The 21,783-nt window shown below is 40.2% G+C and overlaps 1 protein-coding gene across 1 annotated transcript in view; it reads right to left on the bottom strand.

The window, feature by feature from the left end:
- clvs2 (clavesin 2) overlaps positions 1 to 18,704 on the bottom strand; it is a 37,365-nt gene extending 18,661 nt beyond the window's left edge. Inside the window, exons 1-2 of the mRNA XM_017683895.2 lie at positions 17,562 to 18,704; positions 14,278 to 14,452 (exon numbers count right to left, since the gene is read on the bottom strand). Coding sequence (XP_017539384.1) covers positions 14,278 to 14,452; positions 17,562 to 17,950 — 564 coding nt within the window. The 5' untranslated portion in view covers positions 17,951 to 18,704. The remainder of the gene's footprint in view (positions 1 to 14,277; positions 14,453 to 17,561) is intronic.
- Between the last annotated feature and the right edge of the window lie 3,079 nt (positions 18,705 to 21,783).

Genomic DNA, 21,783 nt, shown 5'->3' with positions numbered 1-21,783 from the left:
TGTTTAGGGTGTCCTTGGCAAATTAATGTAACATCATGAGCCCATACTCTAACAATGTATTATATTATTGTCATAATTACAACATGAGTTGCTGCAGTAAATAGAGTGAAAAGGGCTGCAATGACAGAACTAAGACTGAGAGAGTCTGAAAGCTAGAAAGAATTGCACCTCTGAAATTAGATTACTCACACCATGATCTTTCAGAACAAAAACTTGTGTACTTGGGTGATGTAATTACAGTAGTAACAGCACTATATCGATATATCAGTAGTAATGGTTCTATTAATAGTATTATTATATGTTACCATAGTATTAGCACTTTATCAATGTATCAGTTAACTGATAAAATTGGATGATAATATTTTTGAATGATCTGGTTGGGTCTAATGTCTCCAGAGTTTGCTTAACTGATTTATGCTATTGGTAGACACTTTTATCCAGAGCGACTTACAATTGAATCATGCTAAAGAAGTAGGTGAGTGTAGCATTAGGAGCCTTGCCCAAGCACTCTTATTGGTATAGCCTGGTGCGCTTGTTCAAGTAGAGAACTGAACCCCAGTCTACCGCATGGAGGTCAGGGGTATTATTCACTATGCCATACTAACAAAAATACCATCACATTATCTAAGGCAGGGGTCGGCAACATAAAGGATAAAATTAAAGCTCAGGTGATTGTCCTGATACAGTTTTAACTATAAATGGTTAACATATAACTGCTAATTCACCCTTTAACCCTGAAGGCTGGCATGCAGACTGCTGGTCACTTGGCAACAAAGTCAACAATCTTGCCTAGCTAGAAGCTAAGAAAAAGGCAAAGAGAGATTTGAGACAAACATCGATAATTATATTTACATTTATAAGTATTTTGCAATGAGAATCTGCAATGAGAAATGACAAACACTAACATGTAGCAAAGCTAAAAACAGTTTCTTGTTAAAATTCTCCTGTTCCACCTTAAATATTGCAGCAGTTTAAGGTGGAACATGAAAATTCAAACAAGAAGCTGGCGAATGAGAAGTTTGAGGGTTTTTTTTATAAGCAGCCTCGTAAAAAAAATCTACCACTGAGAGATACTTTACAAGAGACTATTGTACTTTTGAGGAAAAGTTTACTGCTGGAGATGCGAGAAAAGCTGAGCTAAAGTTAAAAGCAAAGCAAATTTTGTCTGTGTTTCCATTTATATTTTCATCCTATACTCTCAAATTAACACATACTGAGACATATTTCCAGCCAAGATGGTAAAATGGACATAAAATGTTGTGGCTCGCAAGATGGTTTGACTTTTAGTAAAAGGATAAAATGGCTCTTTTTAACATTTGCGTTGCCAACTGCTGGTATAGGGATACAATGTGGAAGAGAACTGGAGAAAAATAGGAATTAATTAAGGGAAACTATCAACGCTGCTAAACTCTATGCTGCTACAATCTTTACATCATTTTCCTTGCACGTTAATGCTGTCCATTAAATTTCAGAAATTTGACTACTGAGAACTGACAATCATGCCTGACATGATCATATCATACCACAAAGTAAAGCAACTAGTAAAACAACTCCAGCGTTGTTAACTAAATCTGTTTTTTTTTTTTTAATTGACCATTTTATATTGTATTGGCCAGTATTATGAGTTACTGGAATGTTTAGATCCTTCATCAAAATCAGTGACAAAATGTTCATACTGTTCAAGCCATACAGAGCAGAACCTCAGAGAGGTGAAGACTTGCATCACGTTAGAGTGCTTGTCGGGGAGTAGTGTTCTTTATAGAGGAATCTGAAGAGCGCATTCATGTGGGAAGTAAACAAAACATGGAGAACATATAGTCATGTAGTTTATTAGCTGGCTGGCATCTACTGGTTTTGGCCCAAGTGTTTTTGATTCATTAATTTAACCGTAAAAAAATGAAACAATCAAAGTTTACTTTGCTATTTACCATGGACTGACTGTTTCTACCATCTGCCATAATGAAAACAGCTTTGCCATCACAACTCCAGTTTTGCCACATTTAAAAAATTTCATGCATCCATGTCCATCATCCAACTTCGAAGGGTGTGCATGTGAAAAGCAGCATTACAAAGCACCATGTCAGTATGGCTGTGTCCGAAACTGAAGGCAGCTATCTCAATGCCTTGCTGCCTGTGCTGTCTCATAAGTCAGGGCCTTAGAAAGCAGCGTTGTGATGAAGGAATCTGCAACCAAATTGTGTTTGAGACTCGGTTCAAAGGCAGTGGTATGTCACGTCATTGCCCAGATACGTCAGCTCACTGCTAGCTGTTAGCGCAGATTTCAGCATACGGAACTGTTTATAACCAAAATAAAAGGCAGTGCAGAAACAAGTCTCTCTCTCCTCTACTGAGTCAGTATAGGTGTTTTCTGCTATTTTTTTCCTTATGGCATCAGTGCTGACACAAAGGATTATGGGAAATGACAGGCAGCGAAGGATCTATGTACACTGGCTTCAAAAAACGGGTGAACAGAGGAATCTCAGCAGGCCACACTTTATACAAGGGATCTTTTCGGACATGACTGGGTGTTTTCCTGCGTCAGAATACTGAATGAGTAGGAAGCATGTGTTATGTTTCACACACAGCCAATAACGGAGCCAATGCCTGTTAAAACGAGTGCTGTAAGTCTCGAGAGAACAAATGAGACTCATACATGATAAATTATTAATTTTCTGGACCTGGACCTGCACATCCAGAGCCACGCTGTACACCTTAAACACAATTTATCCCATCTCATATTTTCATCACAGTATCCAGTAACTTCATCACATATCACACTTCTTCTACAGTCAACTCCACAATTATTGGCACCCTTCAGGAAAATGTGCTAGAATCAAAATATTAAACAACCTACAAACACTATGAATGAAATACTCTTGGAGGAATGATTGCTACTCGCTGAATTGTAAGCAATTTCTCCAAATCTTTCTGATGAACATTATATGTACCGTTTATATTATATGATTTTTTTCCCCACGATTTCTTGAAGGGTGGCAATAATTCTAGAGATGACAGTGTAAGTCCTGCTGTGATTAAGTTCTCGCATGGTTACACTCTGATGCCATACACCAAAGCCAAAGCTAACAGAATCTGAACTGTTCTCCATGCAAACAAACAATTACTCTAACTCCTGCCACCCAGTCCCAGTTACGTCGCCTGTAGTTTCTTCAGCTGAGCAGCAGGCTGGGAGTTTTCTACTGTTTGGGATGCAGCGGACCTGAACATCCAGATGGGCCACTCAAGCTCCCTCATCATGAGAGAAGCCGCCTTGCTCCATGTGTAAACTGCTCCAGCTCGTCACAGGCTCTCACCTCTTGAAAGGGTTAACTTTCCTTTGGCCTGTCTCTACCTAACACCTCTCTTCACAGCGCTCTCTGTCTTCCCCCACTCTCTAAGCTCCTGTGTTTGCACTAAGAAAACCACTGCTGGCCTGATAAATATTGCAAGTACCCCCTGTCCTTTGCACAAAGCGAGCAAAGATTAAGAACTTGACTGACTTCCTGGGGTTGGTTTGTATATGCACAGGTATAAGGTCTCAAGTCAGAAAATACATGAAGTCATATCAGTAGATTGATAATAAGGTTTTGTAGGCTGATAGGCCATAATGCCTCTGCTTCACTGAGACCATCCATCATTTGTTGCTAGTTTCTCTAATCCCTTAATGGTTTGCGGATTTGATAATGCAATCAGCAGGATGCAGGAGGCTGGACGGACTATTTATGGAATGACCATGAAATCTGTGTTACTCTGACCATCTGAATCGATTCAATGGATCGTACAGATATCGATGGGTTTGGTTTTAAAACAAGTTTGATTCTCTTTGGTTCATTACATACAAGTAAGTCTTCAAAAAATATCTCAGACCACACATGTGGTTTTATTATATTGATACTGGGGTTCGGGCTGTAATATGGTATCTTGGAGTATTTAGCAGCACCCCCAGACTTCAGGACTTCAACAGCTAAAAATAATAACAATCATTATATCTCCTGCTCAGTGTGCTGACATCTCACCATGTGACTGTGAGCATGACACAATTGGTAACCGTGCCCTCTATCAACATGAATAGTCGCTGGTCAGTTTATTCACATACATTTCTTGCAGGATGAGAGAGCAGAGTGATGATGTGCAGCAGTGGTTTGACATTAGTTATATGTTTATTCATATGTTTATTTATATATGTACTGTATATTGTCATCTCCTGCGTCATTATAGCACTGTATGACATAATCTGATGTTATTCATTTTTAAATAATGATTTTGAATGATGTTGCCATTCACGTCACAATCACACAATTACTCAAATTTCAGCCCCCAACAAAAAAAAAAACAACAACCTGTGTCCTCCACCCATTCCACCCATTTCAATTTTAGAGAAGTTAATTTAAATTGGCCAAAAACAGAAATTTAGTAAGAAAGAATGGAATTCACACCGACTTTACCATCTGAGTAATCCATTCTTTCTTACTAAATTTCTGTTTTTGGCCAATTTAAAGACGGCAGCTTAATACACACACACACACACACACACACACACACACATTTTCCATTTTCTAAGCTGCTTCTCCCTCAGGGTTGCGGAGGGGTGCTGGAGCTGGAGCGGTCACTGGGCGGAAGGCAGGATAAACCCCGTCAGACAGGTCGCCAGCCCATCGCAGCAGTTTAATACAACTACAGCTTTTACCAACTGCACCAACTATTACTGTGATCCTTCATAACATGAAGCTTCAACAGATCTGATTTCACTGTCTTTGTTTGCATTGTTTTTAAAACTAGCTAATAAAACGTGTGCAAACACTTTGTGGAAACATACAGGAAAAATACCTGCAGAATGAAGCAAATTCTAGTTCATTTGTATACTATTGGGTATTTTTCACAGAATTACCTGAAGAGGATTCTGTTCCTGGCTCAGGCCTATTTTGCCATTTTCAAAAACTGCCAGTTGATCTTAATACTGTGTATATATTTGATGAATTCATCCACAATGACTGGACCAACAGAACATGTAAATAATAATAATGTAAAATCTTGTTACACAATCTACAGTAACAGTCCCATTTCAAGTAGAACCAAATTTCTTTTACTTTTTTTAAACAAAAGAATTTAAAGTAATAACGAAGTTACAGTTTCACTCCTCAGTCCATATGGTCCATATATGGAAACTAAGCTGAACAAACAACCCGTTTTAAATTCAGTGTTTCTGTGATGTCATAAGAACTAACTTATTTACACATATCCATCTATTCAGCCTACAGCAGTGTTAGTAATGCTCATTTATGCTGAAGTTATAAGGAGAGTTTCAGGCCCAAGGGCTTTTTGAATGAGGCACAAAACATAGCAGCCAATCAGAACAGAGCTCACTTACATACATCAGTCTTAAAGTAACAACAGAGGGGTTGGAAAGTGGTTATGCAGAAATGAATTATGACCATTTTTATTATGCAAAAGCACACATATGTGGTGAGTTGACCTCAAGAGAAATAAAAATAGAATGCAAGAAAAATGTAGGATATGGGCCCTTTAAAGTCATAAAGGTTCTATGCTTTTTCTGTACAGTTACCACGTTGAACATACAAGGTTTTGCAATGAATGCAACAATAGTGGAGTCTAATTTTGCCCACATGAACAACTGAAAAATGAGGTCGGTCTGTGGCAGGTAGACATTTTTCAAAGGCATTTGCGAGGAAAGACAGGCTGCGCAGTATTAATGAACTGATGAAACCAGATCAGATGTACTAGATTTTAATAGACTCCATCAGCCACGTCGTATTCTGTATAGATAAAAACAGGCACTCCAAACCTCACGCATCAATCTACAGCGCAAGGAACTGACATGAAAACACACGGACATACGCATACACGCACACAGAGCCACCATAGGGACTGAGTGACATGAGTGTGTTTTCTTTCTGTGAGCGCAGCCCATCTGGAGGGTGCATAGCATGGCGGTCGGACAGGTTGCCAGGGAAACTCAGCATGGGGTGGGCTGGGGAGGATAGGTCCGCTGTGATTGGCTGCCAAGCGTGGGTTATTTCTCAAGACTAAGAGAGACAAAAGGCAAGTCCAAGACACAGAAGGAAACAACAGAGGACTGCAATAACAAAGAAATGCTCTAGGAGAGCCAGGCTCACTCACTCTTTCCTCCATTTGTCAGGGGAGTACATTGCCTTATTGCTTTTGCCAAGACCAGCCATTTTCTGAGGCTGCATCAAGTGTTCTGTTAGGGCCACCATTTGCAATGAAATGTATACTCTAGCTGCTGTTCCTCTTAGATGAATAGGTCAGCTGGTTGCTAATTGAAACATTTTTCAGTCCAAAGTCAGATGTTTATACCTGCTTTCCTCCCTTTCTGTGTTACTTATGTGTGTATTGAACAGTGATGTGTGGAAGTGGCACCCTACAGAAGCACAGAAATGGACATTTTCAGCCTGAAAGTAAGTTAACTACCTTCAGCATGTATGACACATTGAACATTTCAAACCCTCATTCATTTGCCTGATAATCCTAAGAGAAATATAATCCTCCTTCAGTTTCCTTACACATCCTACCTCCTTACTACAGCTCACGCTGCCATTGAGGTAAATTTAGACTTCAAAAAGGACACAGAGCCCTGGCGCACAGCTCAGCTGCGGTTGGTGAACGGTGCCTCACGTGGCACGCTCAGACGTGGGTGGGTTGGTGGAGGGACCCCGTCAGTGAAAGCACATATGAGTTCTCTCCAATGAGTCACTGTAATCACGTTATCACTCTTAAAGACATACAACTAAAAAAAGACAAACGCCTGTCATTCGGTGTGCTATGCTAAGAAGGGGATTTGGGAATGCACTGCAAAGCGTACATCGAAGAATTCATCCAATTCTATAATAAGATGAGAAATAAGAAAAAGGTGAACTATAAGAGGTTGCAGTTATCTGAGTGATAATAGAAGCATTTATATGATTTGTTTCTCACCCGTAGTTCATTTAAGCAAAAGGGAAATCCTGTCAAAACTTCAGGCCTTGCTTACTTCAGTAATACAATGTCAAACCCCATTCTGCATGTATTACATCAGCATTGCTAGTAAAAGAGTCGGGATGCTAAACTGACCTGCCTGCAGTTCAGATCTGTCACTCCATTGAAAACATATGGTACATTATAAAATGAAAAGTATGATTATTTACTTATTCCCAGGTATCAGAATATTCAGAAGAGATAAATATTGCATAATGTTGCATATATAAATGTTCATTACTGACAGTTTTTTTCAGATTATCTAATTATTCAAACTCAAAATGGACCAACTAGTCAAGTATAGAAATAACTGTTAGTTGCAGCCCTAAAGCAACGATTAGAGATTTTCAGACATCTAACCATATGCTAATACAGGCTAAATACATATTAAATAAAGCTTAATGCACAGCAAATAACTCATTTAGAAGTGTCTAATTTGGGCTTTACTGAACAAAACACAACCGTAATGGCAATATGTGGTCCTTAAAATTAAGGGTTACCATAAAGGGTTATCCTATCTAATGGACCGTATGCTACTGATGCAACACAGAGACAGTAGGCTGAACAACGTTGGAGTATTTCTTTAAGGCTGATCCATAAAACGCTTGCATGCCTGACTGTAATGATGGACATCTGCGCAAGGCTCAGTTCAGATTTACTCAAATCAAGTGTTCGCAAACCAAAAAATGGAGCCTGTTTGCATGCACTGTCAAAGCCTCAAAAGACCTTAAAGCTTTAAGAGCAGAGCGTGATCTTACTCCAGGCGATAAATGACACATTTAATGACTCACTATACATGCTGACAGATGAAGAGTCCCTCAATGTCATTGCAGACAGCACTGCGGGGCTCAGGGCGGCGTTACTAAAGTGTAAAAGTTCAAACGCTCCTCCTCAGAGCTCTGAATGTCCTGAGCCCTGCAGCTACACTCCAGTATATAAATGATTCAAAACTGTAGGTTTGAAGTACGCAGTCGAATGAGTGAATGCTATAGTTCAGTCCACAGGATGTTTGCCAGGAATGAATCACAGACACTGACCTCCGTGAACTCGTGTATGCTTGAGGACAGTAACGATGTAACTGTCGAACGTTCTGTTTAACTAATTGGTTGTGGCTGTCTTTTCCATGCAGCGCCATTGTTTTCCTTTCAAACAGCTACAAAAGCACAGCCCCACTCACTCGGTGAACGGCACATTCTGGAGGCGAGATGCTAATGGCAACGATCAATTATTCACCAGCTAATCTGTCTGAAGAGCCACTGGAATGTGGAATGGGCTCATCATGGACGCGCATTAATATTCAGTCAACAGGCTTTGCTCAAAGCTGCCTGCGTGGCACATCAGTGTGGAGCCGCCTCCGGAGACATGCCTTACAGGAACTGGACAGTCGTTATTTACATCACAGCCCTACTGCTGACCTGACACAACGTGCCACAGAATTGTTTTTTTTGGCATAAAATGAATGGGATGCTTGTTGTTTAACTGCATCAATATTGGAACATTAGAATAATCAATTCTCACAGTATTCAATAACGTATGCATTTCATTTTTGGTGATTGTTGAATAGTCAAAGCCTGTAATGCGGCTGAGGTCAGTCTGCTTGAAATACACTTATACACAATAGAAGCAAGCGGGCAGATGCTTCGCTTAATTTTTACTTCGTTTTATGTATTTTTACTTTATCTGTCCATCTGTATCTTATATGTTCTTCTGCTGTCTTTGTTGTATGTAATGTTGCAATAACACAGTCATTATACACATGACACAACTGTCATACATCATTTATACAGCACTAAAAGGTAGTTTTGGATGTGAAAATGAATCTGATGCTGGCAATTTAATCACATAAATGTTAACATTAGAAAAACCGATTAAAATAGTGTCCAAGTGTCAAGCTAGTTTTTCACAAGCGCTCAGTTTGGTTTTATTAAAATGACACTTGTTGGAAATAAACATGATCAGAACATACAATGTGTATTGTATTTATTGTCTATGTTCCTCTGCTGAGTTAATCGTTCCTTCGCTTATATCTGTATCTTCAGGATCATTTCACAAACAATTCCGAATTGCATCAAAATATTCAGATCAAATCGAGTTATGGTGAAACCCGAGACTGTTAAGACCCCCGGTCCTAACAGCCTTTCTGTGTGTCTGTCTGCCACCATTTTGTGTGTTCTCTCTTGTATTTGCTTTATGTGCAGGTCTGTGATTGGCCACATGGGTCATTCCCCTTTATGAGGTTGCCAATCCACTATCTTGGGAACGGGCTATCCACTATCAGGGTTACAGCCTGAACAGGTCTTAACAGAACTGGGGTTGGTTAGTGTAGTGGGTAACACCTCTGCCTTCTACACTGTAGACTGGGGTTCAATCCCCACCTGGGCAAGCACTCTACACTACATCAATAAGAGCCCTTGGGCAAGACTCCTAACACCACCTGTGTAAAGCGAGCAAACTGTAAGTTGCTCTGGATAAGAGCGTCAGCCAAATGCTGTAAATGTAACTGGGGGCTCATCTGGGATGAAAAGCCCAGCCACCAGATTTATGAAAGTGTCTTAAGAAAGAAATAATCCTTCATTCTTAAGAAAGAAGTTACGAGAAATTGCTTCTTCAAATAACTTCTTAAGAATGATCTTACTTTATTTTCTTAACTATCTTCTTAATAGTTTGAAGAATAAGTGGAATTCTTGAAAACATTATGTTCTTACAGGTTTCTTAATGTTATGAAAGCCTTACACTTGTCTTATGCTGTAAGAGCTGACAAATTAATTAAGAGCTGATAAATTAATCCAACATGGACACTGTCTCTGCTGCTCCTGTCCATCCTCGTCCACCACCCCGACGTTGTCATATTTTCCACTGAGAATTTTTTTTTCCTGTTGCTAAATGTTCATGCTTGGTGTGATGTTTTTCCACATTTTGCTGTCATCTGAGTGGATTAAACTAAAAGCCAGAAATAACATGTCATACAAATTCAACATATATCTTGAGTCGTTCATGGTATGTGGTAATATGCAACATAGCATACGTGAAAACAATGAAATTTAAGAAATATTATTATTAAGAGAATATTTGACAACTTCTTAAGTTCTCGAGGACTGCATTTAGGAACAATTGGCCTCATTCACAAATATCTTGTTAGAGTTTTTCTTAAATGTGTTCTTGAGAAAGGTCCTAATAAAAAGTCCATTACAGATTCATGACGTGTTCTTCAACCACAGAGTTCTTCACACATCTGTGCTCTTGAGTGTGTGTAGATTCTGTTCTTATCTAAGAACAAATCCCATGTAGGAAAACATTGGTTAATGTCAGAATGTTTGTCAAAACTTGTAAGTGGACTTAAACTTCTTAAGGATGGTTTGTAAATGTGTCCAATTCTTATGAACATCTTAATGTTTGTCTTAAGAACCTTCTAGTGTTTTTTCTTAAAAAAACTTTTGTGAATCCGGCCCTGATTCAGTCGATTGACCTGACATTCATTATAGGGTCTGCTTTCATATGAGAGAGACCTGATTTGGATCAGATGACAAGATTATGGCAAAGTTTGCCTATTTACTAAATTCGTATGCAAAGCTTTAGGTGCCCCTGGCCAAACTGGTGTGAAGTACACAGACCACTCTTCTACACATTTTAATGCACTGTTTATTTTAATGTACTTTACTTTAAAGTACTTTAATGCACTGTTTATTTTAACATATTGAGGATATTTAAGATATTTAATTTAACATATTGAGGAAAAAAACAAAACATAAAATACAGCTAGAGCAAAAGTTATGGCACATTTATGTTTTATTATTTTCCAATCAATTCAACTCAGTAAATAAACAGGAATGTGCATTTTGCAGAACAATATGTGTTCATTGTTTAGAGAATGTATTAACATCTTTTCAATTAGGAATTCAACAAAACATGACTTGACCAACTGTTGCATATGACTGCATATATTATAGAGATTATGTTTCTCCCAGTTAAGCCCTAAGTACTATTCAGATGGGATTAGTTTTACATGGAGAGGTGGGTTTGTGTACTTTTACAGTAAGGATTATGGCACAAGATAATAAAAGATCTTGGTACAAAATACAGAGACTCCATGATTTATGCATTGCCATCACACCAAAAATGTAAATGTACATGTACAATACATTCAGCTGCTCACAAGAAGAAAACATGTACATGAACGTTTCATTTAATCACGTTCATGCGTTCATGCCAAGGGTAAAGGTTGTCCCAGTTTTTCTTGAGGTTGAAGTGTTAGGACTACAGGGCCCTCTAAATGGAGGCACACTCCAAACAGACCAAAAGATTGGCAAACAACCAAAGAAACCCACAATTGTGAGAATTTTCTCTGTTAAAAAATTATGATGACCATTCTATTATCTTAGTTTACTGTTGTTTCAATGTGTTATGGTCCTTCTCTTCATAAATGCATAAAAATCTCTAGTAGTATGCTGACGTCTCAGTAGCTAACTAGCTAAATTTCCCGTTCCATGTTAAATGGTGCAGCAGTTCTGGTGCCAGAAAATTTAAACGAGAAGGTAGAAAATACCTGACTTTAGTTTCATATCACAGCAGAATTAGGGGTCTAAACTTTACCCTCCTCTGCTATTACTGCAGACTGGCAGGGTCACCTACAGAGCACTGCTAGTAGCCTGTTAATAAAGTAATGTTCTTTTTATTTGAGGGTTTGTTTTATTTCACAGAGGAAAATTTCAGCCACTACACCTTGTAACTCAAAGGGGGCAATGTGCCACTCAAAACCACGGACTAGGGGTAAAAATAAGAAATGGGATTGGGCCTAAATATCTACCTAGCTGTCTTAAGCGAACGCAGAGTGTTATCAGCATTGTCAATGAGAATTTACAACAGTCAACATCACCACATCAAATCAAAATGTTTGTCATTTTTCATAATTTGATCTAAGTAAATGTCTCTTCAAGTCCCTCCATACTTTAACAAACACCTTTTCCACAGGACATGATGATATGAGGATATATTTTCCTACAAGGCAATTCAGCAGATTAATATAATTTGGGGTTATTTCTACAGTATGTTTAAAAAAAAACAAAAGCTGCTGCTATATTGATGCGGAGAAGCACGATGTGTGAAAATTACTGATGTGGTGGATTCAGACAGGACAAAGACCACAGAGAAACACCAGTAGTAATTACATTATTCCACATCCTCATGTAAAACTAATCCTGCCCGAATGGTACTATAGATAAATATTCATGCCAATATGTCTTTCCCTTCTCACAAATCACGGCTAATCTGCGATGGTACAATCAATGCATATGAGTGCATATGAATATTTTCCAACTACAAGCCACAAAACATCTAACTAGAGTTTATATAGAGCGATGGAGTTGCACAGACAAAGTACGGGTAGTGCAGTTATATCGGTACATGGTGATGCTGTGGGATACATTAAAAATGTACTGATGAAGCAATGAAGTGACATGATTGAAGATTGCCTTTTTCTGGATTACATCCCTGCAAAGCTGATTACATGGTAACACTAGCATACAAACCTGGACCTCAGTGCCAAGGCTGACCTATGTACTGCTAAGCAACTGCTGTCTTGTTATGACACATAGACGATTCTTGCATAGTAATAATGCTGATGGTGACAAGCGTAAGCTGTTAGCAAACTGTAGGGCCAAATGGAAGAAACAGAAATGCTACGCAGCGAGAGTGATGACAGGTGAAATCCACCTTCTAAACTGCTATGCAGGCAATGTTTAAAGCCCCAGAGCAGAAGGTCAACTCCTGTTCATGTAACTTTCACAGAGAATAGCTAATGCTCACTGCGAGAGAGAGCGGGAGAGAGAGATTCCAGCAGACTCAAGCACCTGCTCGAGCCTCCACAGGCAGATGAGACGTTAAATTGCTGTACGATTCAAAGGTTGATTAGGATTATGCAGTTCAAACGGGCTTAGGTTGATTAAAGATCAGAGCAGCTGAATAAAAGACACAGGCTTAAAAAACTTAATTACTGTACATTCTTCTTATTACTGTAGCTGTATTGCTTTAACCGTAGGACAGTTGTTTAATGGTCTGGTTCTTTAAACCTTTTGGTTACATGACCACCAGCTTTGGAAATGCCACACAGATGAGAGAGGAACTGAGTTACCAATTTTGCTGTAATAATTTTAAGGCCCGTTATTATGCACAGTGGATTTTTTCTCGCTTTTTCTTTTTGTTGTACTATGTGCACTCTGCTCAAATTACACAATGTGTACCATTTACTCACCAGTGCTCACTGCCCATATATGGAAACTAATCTGTGAAAATAGCCTATTTTGAATTAGCTGTTTTTGTGATGTCACTAAAACAACTTACACATACAGCTGCCTATTCAGACTACAGCAATTTAGCCCCAACCATATGCAATAAAGTTATAAGGCATGTTTCGGCTCATAGTGCTTTTTTGAATGAAGTACAATACAGGGCAGCCAATCAGAACAGAGTGCATTTACATACAGGTAAAATTAAATTGTTTTTAGTACAACCTCCCAGACACACATCCTGTGGACTTCTGGAAAGAAAATTTAATACATTTAAAAAATACAAGAAAAGTAGGATATGGCACCTTTACACAGCTAGTTATGATGTTTTAAAGTTTTCTGAACATAAAAAAAGTTTTAAGGATGCATATTCTAGATTAGCTGCAATTCACCTGGCAATAAAGGTAATAAGGCCTGAGTGGCACATCATATAGTGAAAATATGTTACTTACAAGGTGCGGATCCCGTGAATATCTTAAAATCTAAATTCTGGGGTGTCAATGAAAATTGATACTCAAATACTAATTCAGGGAAAGGTCACTGTTTAGTCTGGTTCATCTGCGAAACAGTGAGTTTATGTCTTCCTCTGCCTCGAGGTGGTGCTGTAGCAAATTGGTTCACCCAATAGGTTGGTAGGTTAGCTTTGTCTGGGATACCTCTGGAAACCTTTACACAATGCTGTAGCATATTTGTAAATCTTGGCCAATTTCCCTAGATTTTGGTGGAAAACATGAATTATTACTCATGCAAAATCATAATTAATGTGTGGAAGAGCACAGTACCAAACCAAAAAGCATTTCCAAAACACAAATTAAACCAATTCTCTTTTGCCATTGAAGCTAGCATCAGCGCTGCTATGCCAAGCGAGTTAACAGCCAGCAAATCCTGGAGTAGCCAGCCAACACAGGACCCCCTGAAAACCAAGGGGCATTTAGCACACTGGTTACATGCATGACTCGTCTAACAGCTCTGATGATGGATGCCAGTTAGAAAAGTTTAGTGTTACCTGTAAGCCCTCAATGGCCAATCTCAGCATACTTGGAGTCAGTTTGGAAGCTTGCTTAAAAGTGAAGTTACTCCAGTCGATGATCAGCACAAATCCATTAACTTGTAGCTCAGGGTCTTCGATCATCGCCTCCAGTGACAAAAGAATAGCTCGCAGTATATCCACAAACGTGTACCTGACAACAGAAAATAAATTTTTGATTGTGAACGCAAGAAATCTTTGAAAGATTTTTAAGATACATGTACCAACAGACCTTAGTGTACTTTTGCCCTCATACTTAGCACCCCCTCTGGTGTAGTACTGACCACTTATGGAGATTGTCATGCATCTCCACAGCACTGGAAATGTTGACAATGTCCAAAAAGAGCATCACAATCTATAACGTAGTGATTTTGATCAACAACCGAGCATAATGTCGGCAGTAAGACGTGATATTAACTTGCTAAATAAAGTTTCTGTTATTGTCAGAAAATTCAGGGTGCTCTATGGAGATATAACTGACCACTTAGCAAGAGTAATCAGGTAGTACAATGGTTAACATTACAGTCTTGCATAACAGATGCAGTTTTGGGGAAAAATTCTTAACAATATGTTTGGTTTCCTCTGATAAATCACAAGTTTGCAATATACTAGTAATTTCTTTCCAGATATTTTTCAAACTTTCGTAGTCATTCAGAGAGGTGTGATGTGAAATGCTCCATTCTAGAGCAACTTAACAAGTTAGAGTTGTTTACAGTGGTAGTGATAGGTACCAGACATCTGAAGCTGACTGCCTCACAGAAAGTTATCACACAAAATGGTTCTCAATATGGTGCCTGAGGTATTGTTTTATGACTATACTGAAATAAGGTTTTGGCCTAAATCATTCCTATTTTTTAACTGTTTGGGAGAAGGGGTACGTATAGTGTGTTATAAGGCAAATATTGAATTATGTCATCAAATTTACATCAATTGTTTCATTAACGTTATATATACAAACTCACGTATCGGTTCACTCGTTGTTTTGGATAGTGTATAAAATAGTTACATTTGTGTTGCAGACGTTGTGACCCCTGGTTCCTATCAACACCATTGTAAAGAAATCTGACTTGAGAAATTTCTCTGCATAGCAACTTTCACATCAAACCACTCTAAACTACTTAGTTTACATCTCAACAAATAAACTATGTAGAAATTTTGAAAACTCAATAGAATTGTCTGAGTTTCATGACTCCCCTTTCCCCTGCTAATAGGGCTCTTTGAAAATAAACAGCAATAAAGAACCTTTACATTGTGACTTAAAACTTTAAAAAGGTCACACATCCCATTTACAAAAATGCTTATTTAAGAAACCGTGCATTGAAAATGTGTTTTATATGCCATTACTCATTTTGGCACCTTTATATTTTAGAAGAACAGTTTCAAAAAGTTCTTTTTTCTTGATTTACCCCTATGCCACTTATTTAATACTGACCACCACATAAGACGACCTCTGTCCATTATCTTGAATCTCTGAGGTACATCACTAATCTGAGACAGGCCCATATATAGAAACAAAAAGTGGAAGACAAAAAGGTTGAAGTAATTTTAGAGGTACTGCAGCTAATGCAGGCCTATCTTGACCCTCTGTGGTGTTTGTCACACGTTTTTGTGAGAAGTCTTTACCGCCCTCAGAGGCCATGGTGCGATTGGCTCAGATTCAAAGGCCCTTTAGAATAGACTGAGGCATTGTGTGCACTTCTCAGTCTAATGAGCTGAGATGCATTGGATTCCACTCTGACGATTAGCCACCGACGTCCACCATTCATGCAAGTGTACACAACAGTCTACTTGTGTTAATTAACTCCTACAAAGTTAAATGTAACGAAATTTAAAGAGAGGCTTGAATTTAACAGTGTAAATCCTTATGTAAGCCATTCAAAGTAGACAAACAGGACCACTGAAACTACTCATTCTGACAGAGTTTGTGGTATTTCTCTCAAAAAATGTTATTAAAGTTAGTATAGGGCCAGATTTGGAAATTCATTTAATGCAGTTAGTAAAACTGGGGAGGTGTTGTTGAAGTGACCTAAAACATTTTTTTAAATCCAGTACAATCCATTGGCAGTTACATACATATTTAGTAAACAGTAGACATACAGATCTACATCCCTTGATTACCTGCCACAGGTGTCTTAGAAACCAGAAGAGAACCGCAATACAGTCCGCTTAGGAGGACGAACCTTGAGTACTGGATTGGCAAACTAAACTTGATTTCCAGCCTCAGATGTGTTAGGAACTGGAACAGCACCAAATCTGGCCTGGTTGGGGGTGTCCTTAAGTACTGGACAGGGAAACACTGCTAAACATCCCCAGATTACCTGCCACAGGTGTGGTAGGAACTGTAATAGATGAAAAATATTGCCTGCTTCAGGGGTCCCTGAGAACTGGACTGGAAATTTTTAAACACAGCTTGCTTACCTGCCTCAAGTGTGTTAGGAACTGAAACAGAACCAAAATATGGCCTGGTTGGGGGGATTATTAGAAACCAGAACAGAACTAAAAATGGCCTGGCTGGGTGGTCCTTGAGCACTGGACTGAAAAATATTGCTTGGTACCTACCTGATTACATGCTGCAGGTGTGTTGAGAACTGGAATACAACCAGAATTTGGCCTAGCTGGGAGGATTCCTGAGTACTGAATGGGTGAACAAAACCTCAGATGTTTTAGGAACTGGAACAGAAGCAAATCTGGCCTGGCTGGGGGTCCTTAAGTATTGAATGGAGAAGCATCCCTTGATTACCTCCCACAGGTGTGTTAGGAATTGTAATAGAAAAAAAAGTTGGGCCTAGGTTGGGGGTCCTGAAGTACTGGATTGGGAAATACTGTCTTGATTACCTGCCTGACATATATCAGGAACCAGAAAGCCAGATGGTTGGAGGGTCCTTGAGTATTTGACTTTAAAAATATTAGTGCTTGTTTCTCTGCCTCAGGTGTGTTAGGAACTGCAACAGAATGAAAATATAGCCTGCTTGGCGGTCTTTCAGTACTGGGTAGGAAAAACACCTTAGTACCTGCCTCAGGTGTTAGTTTGGAGCTGGACAGAAAATTTAGACTGGCTAAGTTTACTGTGGGACCAGGGTTGAAATGTAGTGTAGGTGGATTAACCAGCGGAATGTGCATGACCATGTGAACCTGAACTGAATACAGAAGAGGACAGCAAAAGCCCCTGACCTACAAAGCCAAGCATGCTGAACTAGGCCTCATGGTCGAGTGGTGCTGAAGGACAGCGCCGTTGCACGCAATTAGTTAAAAGCCAATATTACCTGCTTTGGTCCCAGTTGGCAGCAAAGAGGACGAGTATTTTCCTGCCGTGTCTGTCCAGGTTGGACAGCACCCCAGGGAAGCCGTCTTTCAGAGCCTGCTTGATGCCCGGGTCTGTGGCCTTGAGGTTCTTGAACATGTCCAGGTTCTGCTGCCTGTACTCGAAGTACTGGGCCAGGAGGCGAAACGCCTCGAAATGGTTGAACTTCCTGGCCCTGAGGAAGCGCAGGATGAAGGCATCATCTGTCCTGAGAAAGCCAATGTCCGGACGAGTGATGATCATGTCCCTCACCTCCTGGATGTCCTGATGTAAAGTGTCCGGGTTCTCCTTTAGCTCCACCTTGGCTTTCTCCAGGGTTTCTGGAGACAGGCCTGCCTGCAAATGAGTCATTGTGTCCTCGCCACCTTACGCGTATTTGAGAGAGAGAGAGGTGGATCTACAGCGGAGAAGAGAGGCTGATGATGCTCACCAATGCAGCACTTTCTGAGGCTGTAATATGGTGCTCTCCTGGGTTCAGTCCAAATGATAGCAGACTTCAGAGGCCGTCCTGAGTAAAACTGGCGCCCACCGTGCTTTATCTGAGAGCTGGACCGGTCTCACTCACCCTTCCGGCTCGTGTTCACCTGTAATGTGGATGTCTGGGCTGCTTCCCTCGCCTACATTCATCTGGTCGTTTCCACCGACGCTAAAAACGCCTTTCCAGCGCTTTAAAGTCCTGCCTGCTCTGCACGGGAGGGATCCGACTGAGAAGCATCTGAATCTGCCGAACGCTTTTTGTCCCCTTAACACAACACGAGTGGGTCGTTCATTCTTCCCCAGCACCCCCCTCAAAAACAAGAAACGAAAAGATCTAAAAACGACTATCAGCCTCAAAATCCTCCATCAGGCTACACTATCCTAGTATGAAGCAGCCAGGCAATGCGGCACCCTGCAGCAACTCTTCTCACAAGTCTCCATTTAGCGTGCATTTCAGATGTTGGCGAGGCAGCTGAAGACCCGATTTCAAAAGTCAGACATTCATCACGAACAAACATCAATCGTTAATCCAAAGCAGCTCCCGGTAGCGGATTTCCATCCCGTGTCTTTGGTAGAGACTGTAGGGCTTCGGTTGCAGTGCTAAAAGACTCACGGCGCCTCGCGTTAGTTATTTTTTTCTACACCCGTATTCGGGAAAGCCCGCCTCCTGTGCTGGGATTGGCTATATGATCTAAACCTCCGTCCGACAATTGGCTTGTGGTGCCCCAACTCCTGATTGGCTAGTATGATCTAGTCCCCTACGCTAGGATTGGCTACCTCGTGGTTGGCGTGTAGAGTCCTCATCCTGGATTGATTAGCGATTCATAATCCTCGGCTCTGATTGGCTGGAGGTTCAACATCCTGTGCTAGAATTGCTGTCGCCATCCTGGTTTCTGTGCTCGGATTGGGTTACATATACAATAGTTTACATTTCTGCAATCAGATTGGCTAGTATTTTTGCAACGTGCATTAGCAATGGCTAATTGTTAATACTCCTGAACACTGATTGGTTTGTAGTTCACCCTTATGCGCTAGGATTGGCTCGTAGTTGACACAAGCTTTGTGATTATGAACTACCAGCCACTGGCAGCCCAGCAGGCGGGACTTGCCGGAAAACGGGTGGGATTAAACAGCCTGACTCCTGGCGCTGTGGCGGATGGTTTACGTCAGTGCTGCTGCTGCTTTGTTGCTGGTGAAAGTGACTTAAACCCGGAGATCCAGCCAGACACATGGAGGAGGGGGACAGAGGAGGGTGAGAGCGGGGGGGAGGGTGGTGGGGAAGAGAAAGCGCCCCCGAGCGGCGTGTTTCATCCTGCCACCTGCTCTGCCACCAGTTCCAGTTTACCCGCACCATTTACCGCTCCTCTGAACATTTATGGACGTTTTGAACTGTTGTGCATATTTAAGCTGCAAATCCACATCCCCCCCTCCCCCCCCACACACACACACTTTTTTTTTCCTTTTCCCCATAATGACAAAGGAAAAATGCCCTGGGGTTAACAAAATAGCACAATCACAAATTAATACACGTAGAGCTGCCTGACGCACAAAAGCCATTAAGAGGAGATATTGCGTCACCAGAGTACTGGACCAAACCATTGTGAACATAATATGAGGTGTTACCAGAATCCAGATCCTCTCTCTGCATTTCCAGTACTGTTTACAGTGATCTAGGACAAAAGTGTGTGAGCGTTTACAGAGATAGTAATTTTTCCCCCAATCCATCTTCTCCCCTTTAAAATCCCCATTTTTAACACTGTGTAATTAGTATACAGTACAGTGCTGTGCAGTCAGACGTCACTTTTCGCTCATGTAATTTCAGTTTTTGAAGTTCTTCATGGTCCAGCATCAGGAAAAAAAAAAACTTACATTTAACGGAATAATACAGAAGCCTCCACAACGTTTTTTTCAGTATTTTGACCCCCTACACCTGGTGACTGTTTTTTATTTATTTAATTTTTCAGCTCATTTTCCTTTAACTTTCCTCCTCCTTATGAAAGTGGATTATCTTACATCACTTACACAAATGAAACCTACGTATGACAGCAAGAGGCCTCCAGGAAGGTTTAGCTGAAACAGGAATGGCATTTTTGAAAATAAGTGTTGTGGGCCAATGAAGTATTGGAACAGCATTTGATGAAAGGAACACCTTGTTAACTGTTAAGCATGGGGGTGGATAGTGGCAACATGTCACAGGTACGTGGAAGAATGGATTCCACTAAATATCTGGAAAATTCTGGAAGCAAATGTGACACAGTCAGTCAAGAGTGAAGCTAAAAAGAAGTTGGCCAATGACAGTAGGACAGTGATCCAAAACATACATCAAAATCCACTACGAACTACTTCAAGAAATGCAAACTAAAGCTTTTGTAAAGCTCCTCACAGTCCCCTGATTCGAAAACCACTGAAGATTTGTTAGTCGACCTTAAACATGCAGTGCATGCAAGACGGATACTGCAGAATCAGAAGTATTGAGTTAGGAATATAGACACACACACACACACATTTTCAAAGCCACTTCTCCCTCAGGGTCGCGGGGGTGGTGCTGGAGCCTATCCCAGCAGTCATCGGGCGGATGGCAGGTTACACACTGGACAGGTCGCCAGTCCATCGCAGGGCTGAGTGAGGAATAGTAGGTGAAAATTCTCTTAGCTGGACACAAAAAATATTTGCAAGCTGTGGTATCTGCCAAATTTTGTACATCACAAGTACTATTTAATTTTCTTCTCTTTTTAAGTTAATCAAATACAAAGAAATTGTAATATATAAATACATGTGTGTATATATATATATATATATATATATATATATACACACTGCAACTATCACTCAGCCTCTCTGTAATGTGTAGCTTCCTCCTTTGTAGTGTGTAGCTTATACCTGCTGGTCCGAATCAGCAGCCAGCATCAGGATTTCACTATGTTGCTTTCTGTGTCACAGACTAAAGCAAATGTGATCAAAAGCTTACAGGCTGTGCTGCACAGGTTTCAGCAGTACTGTAGCATCAACAGTGCTTGTGGGTTAGCACACACACACACACACACACACACACACACACACAAATCTGAATTACGTAATTATGTACTTCTGTGCACAAAACATATACACACACAAACAACCCCCTCCATTCACACAGAGACGCTTGACAAAGTTCAGTCATTGCTCTTGAGGGCCATCCATGCTGAGGCAACCATTATGCTACTCTATTCTGGTCAGTGTTCATTGAAAAGGCTTCACTGATCTCTGGATTACTCGCTGATGCTATATTTAAGGCCAAACACTCCACAACACAAAGCAAATATTTTATGTTGAGATGTTCAGCCAGTTGTTTTTGACAGAAACTACACAGTGCTATGTTTGCTGGTACTTGTTGAAATGCCTTTATAGCCATATTCACATCTTAATTCTAATAAAGGTGATATTTTAAGACACAAATGAACCTGATAGGCTTAATAACCTTTTCTTTGGAGAAGCCCCATTAATTGTGCAATTGAGGTTTAGTTGTTGCTCTATCATGCCAGAGACCACCTTTCATTTAGTTAATTTCTAGTATAAAGAGCAATTTAGTACATGTTCTGAGCAGATTAGATATAAAATAATCCACTTGCACGACAAAGAAGAAAGTCAAAGGAAAATACTACTAATAAAAAAACAGTTGATTCAAAACCTAGAGTTCAGAAAATGATACAGATGGAGAGAAAATGGGA

Source organism: Pygocentrus nattereri, chromosome 4, assembly GCF_015220715.1.
Source record: "Pygocentrus nattereri isolate fPygNat1 chromosome 4, fPygNat1.pri, whole genome shotgun sequence".
NCBI classification, from domain to species: Eukaryota; Metazoa; Chordata; class Actinopteri; order Characiformes; family Serrasalmidae; genus Pygocentrus; species Pygocentrus nattereri.
The sequence above is the reverse complement of the archived record's forward strand: the minus strand, read 5'-3'. Positions and strand labels throughout refer to the sequence as shown.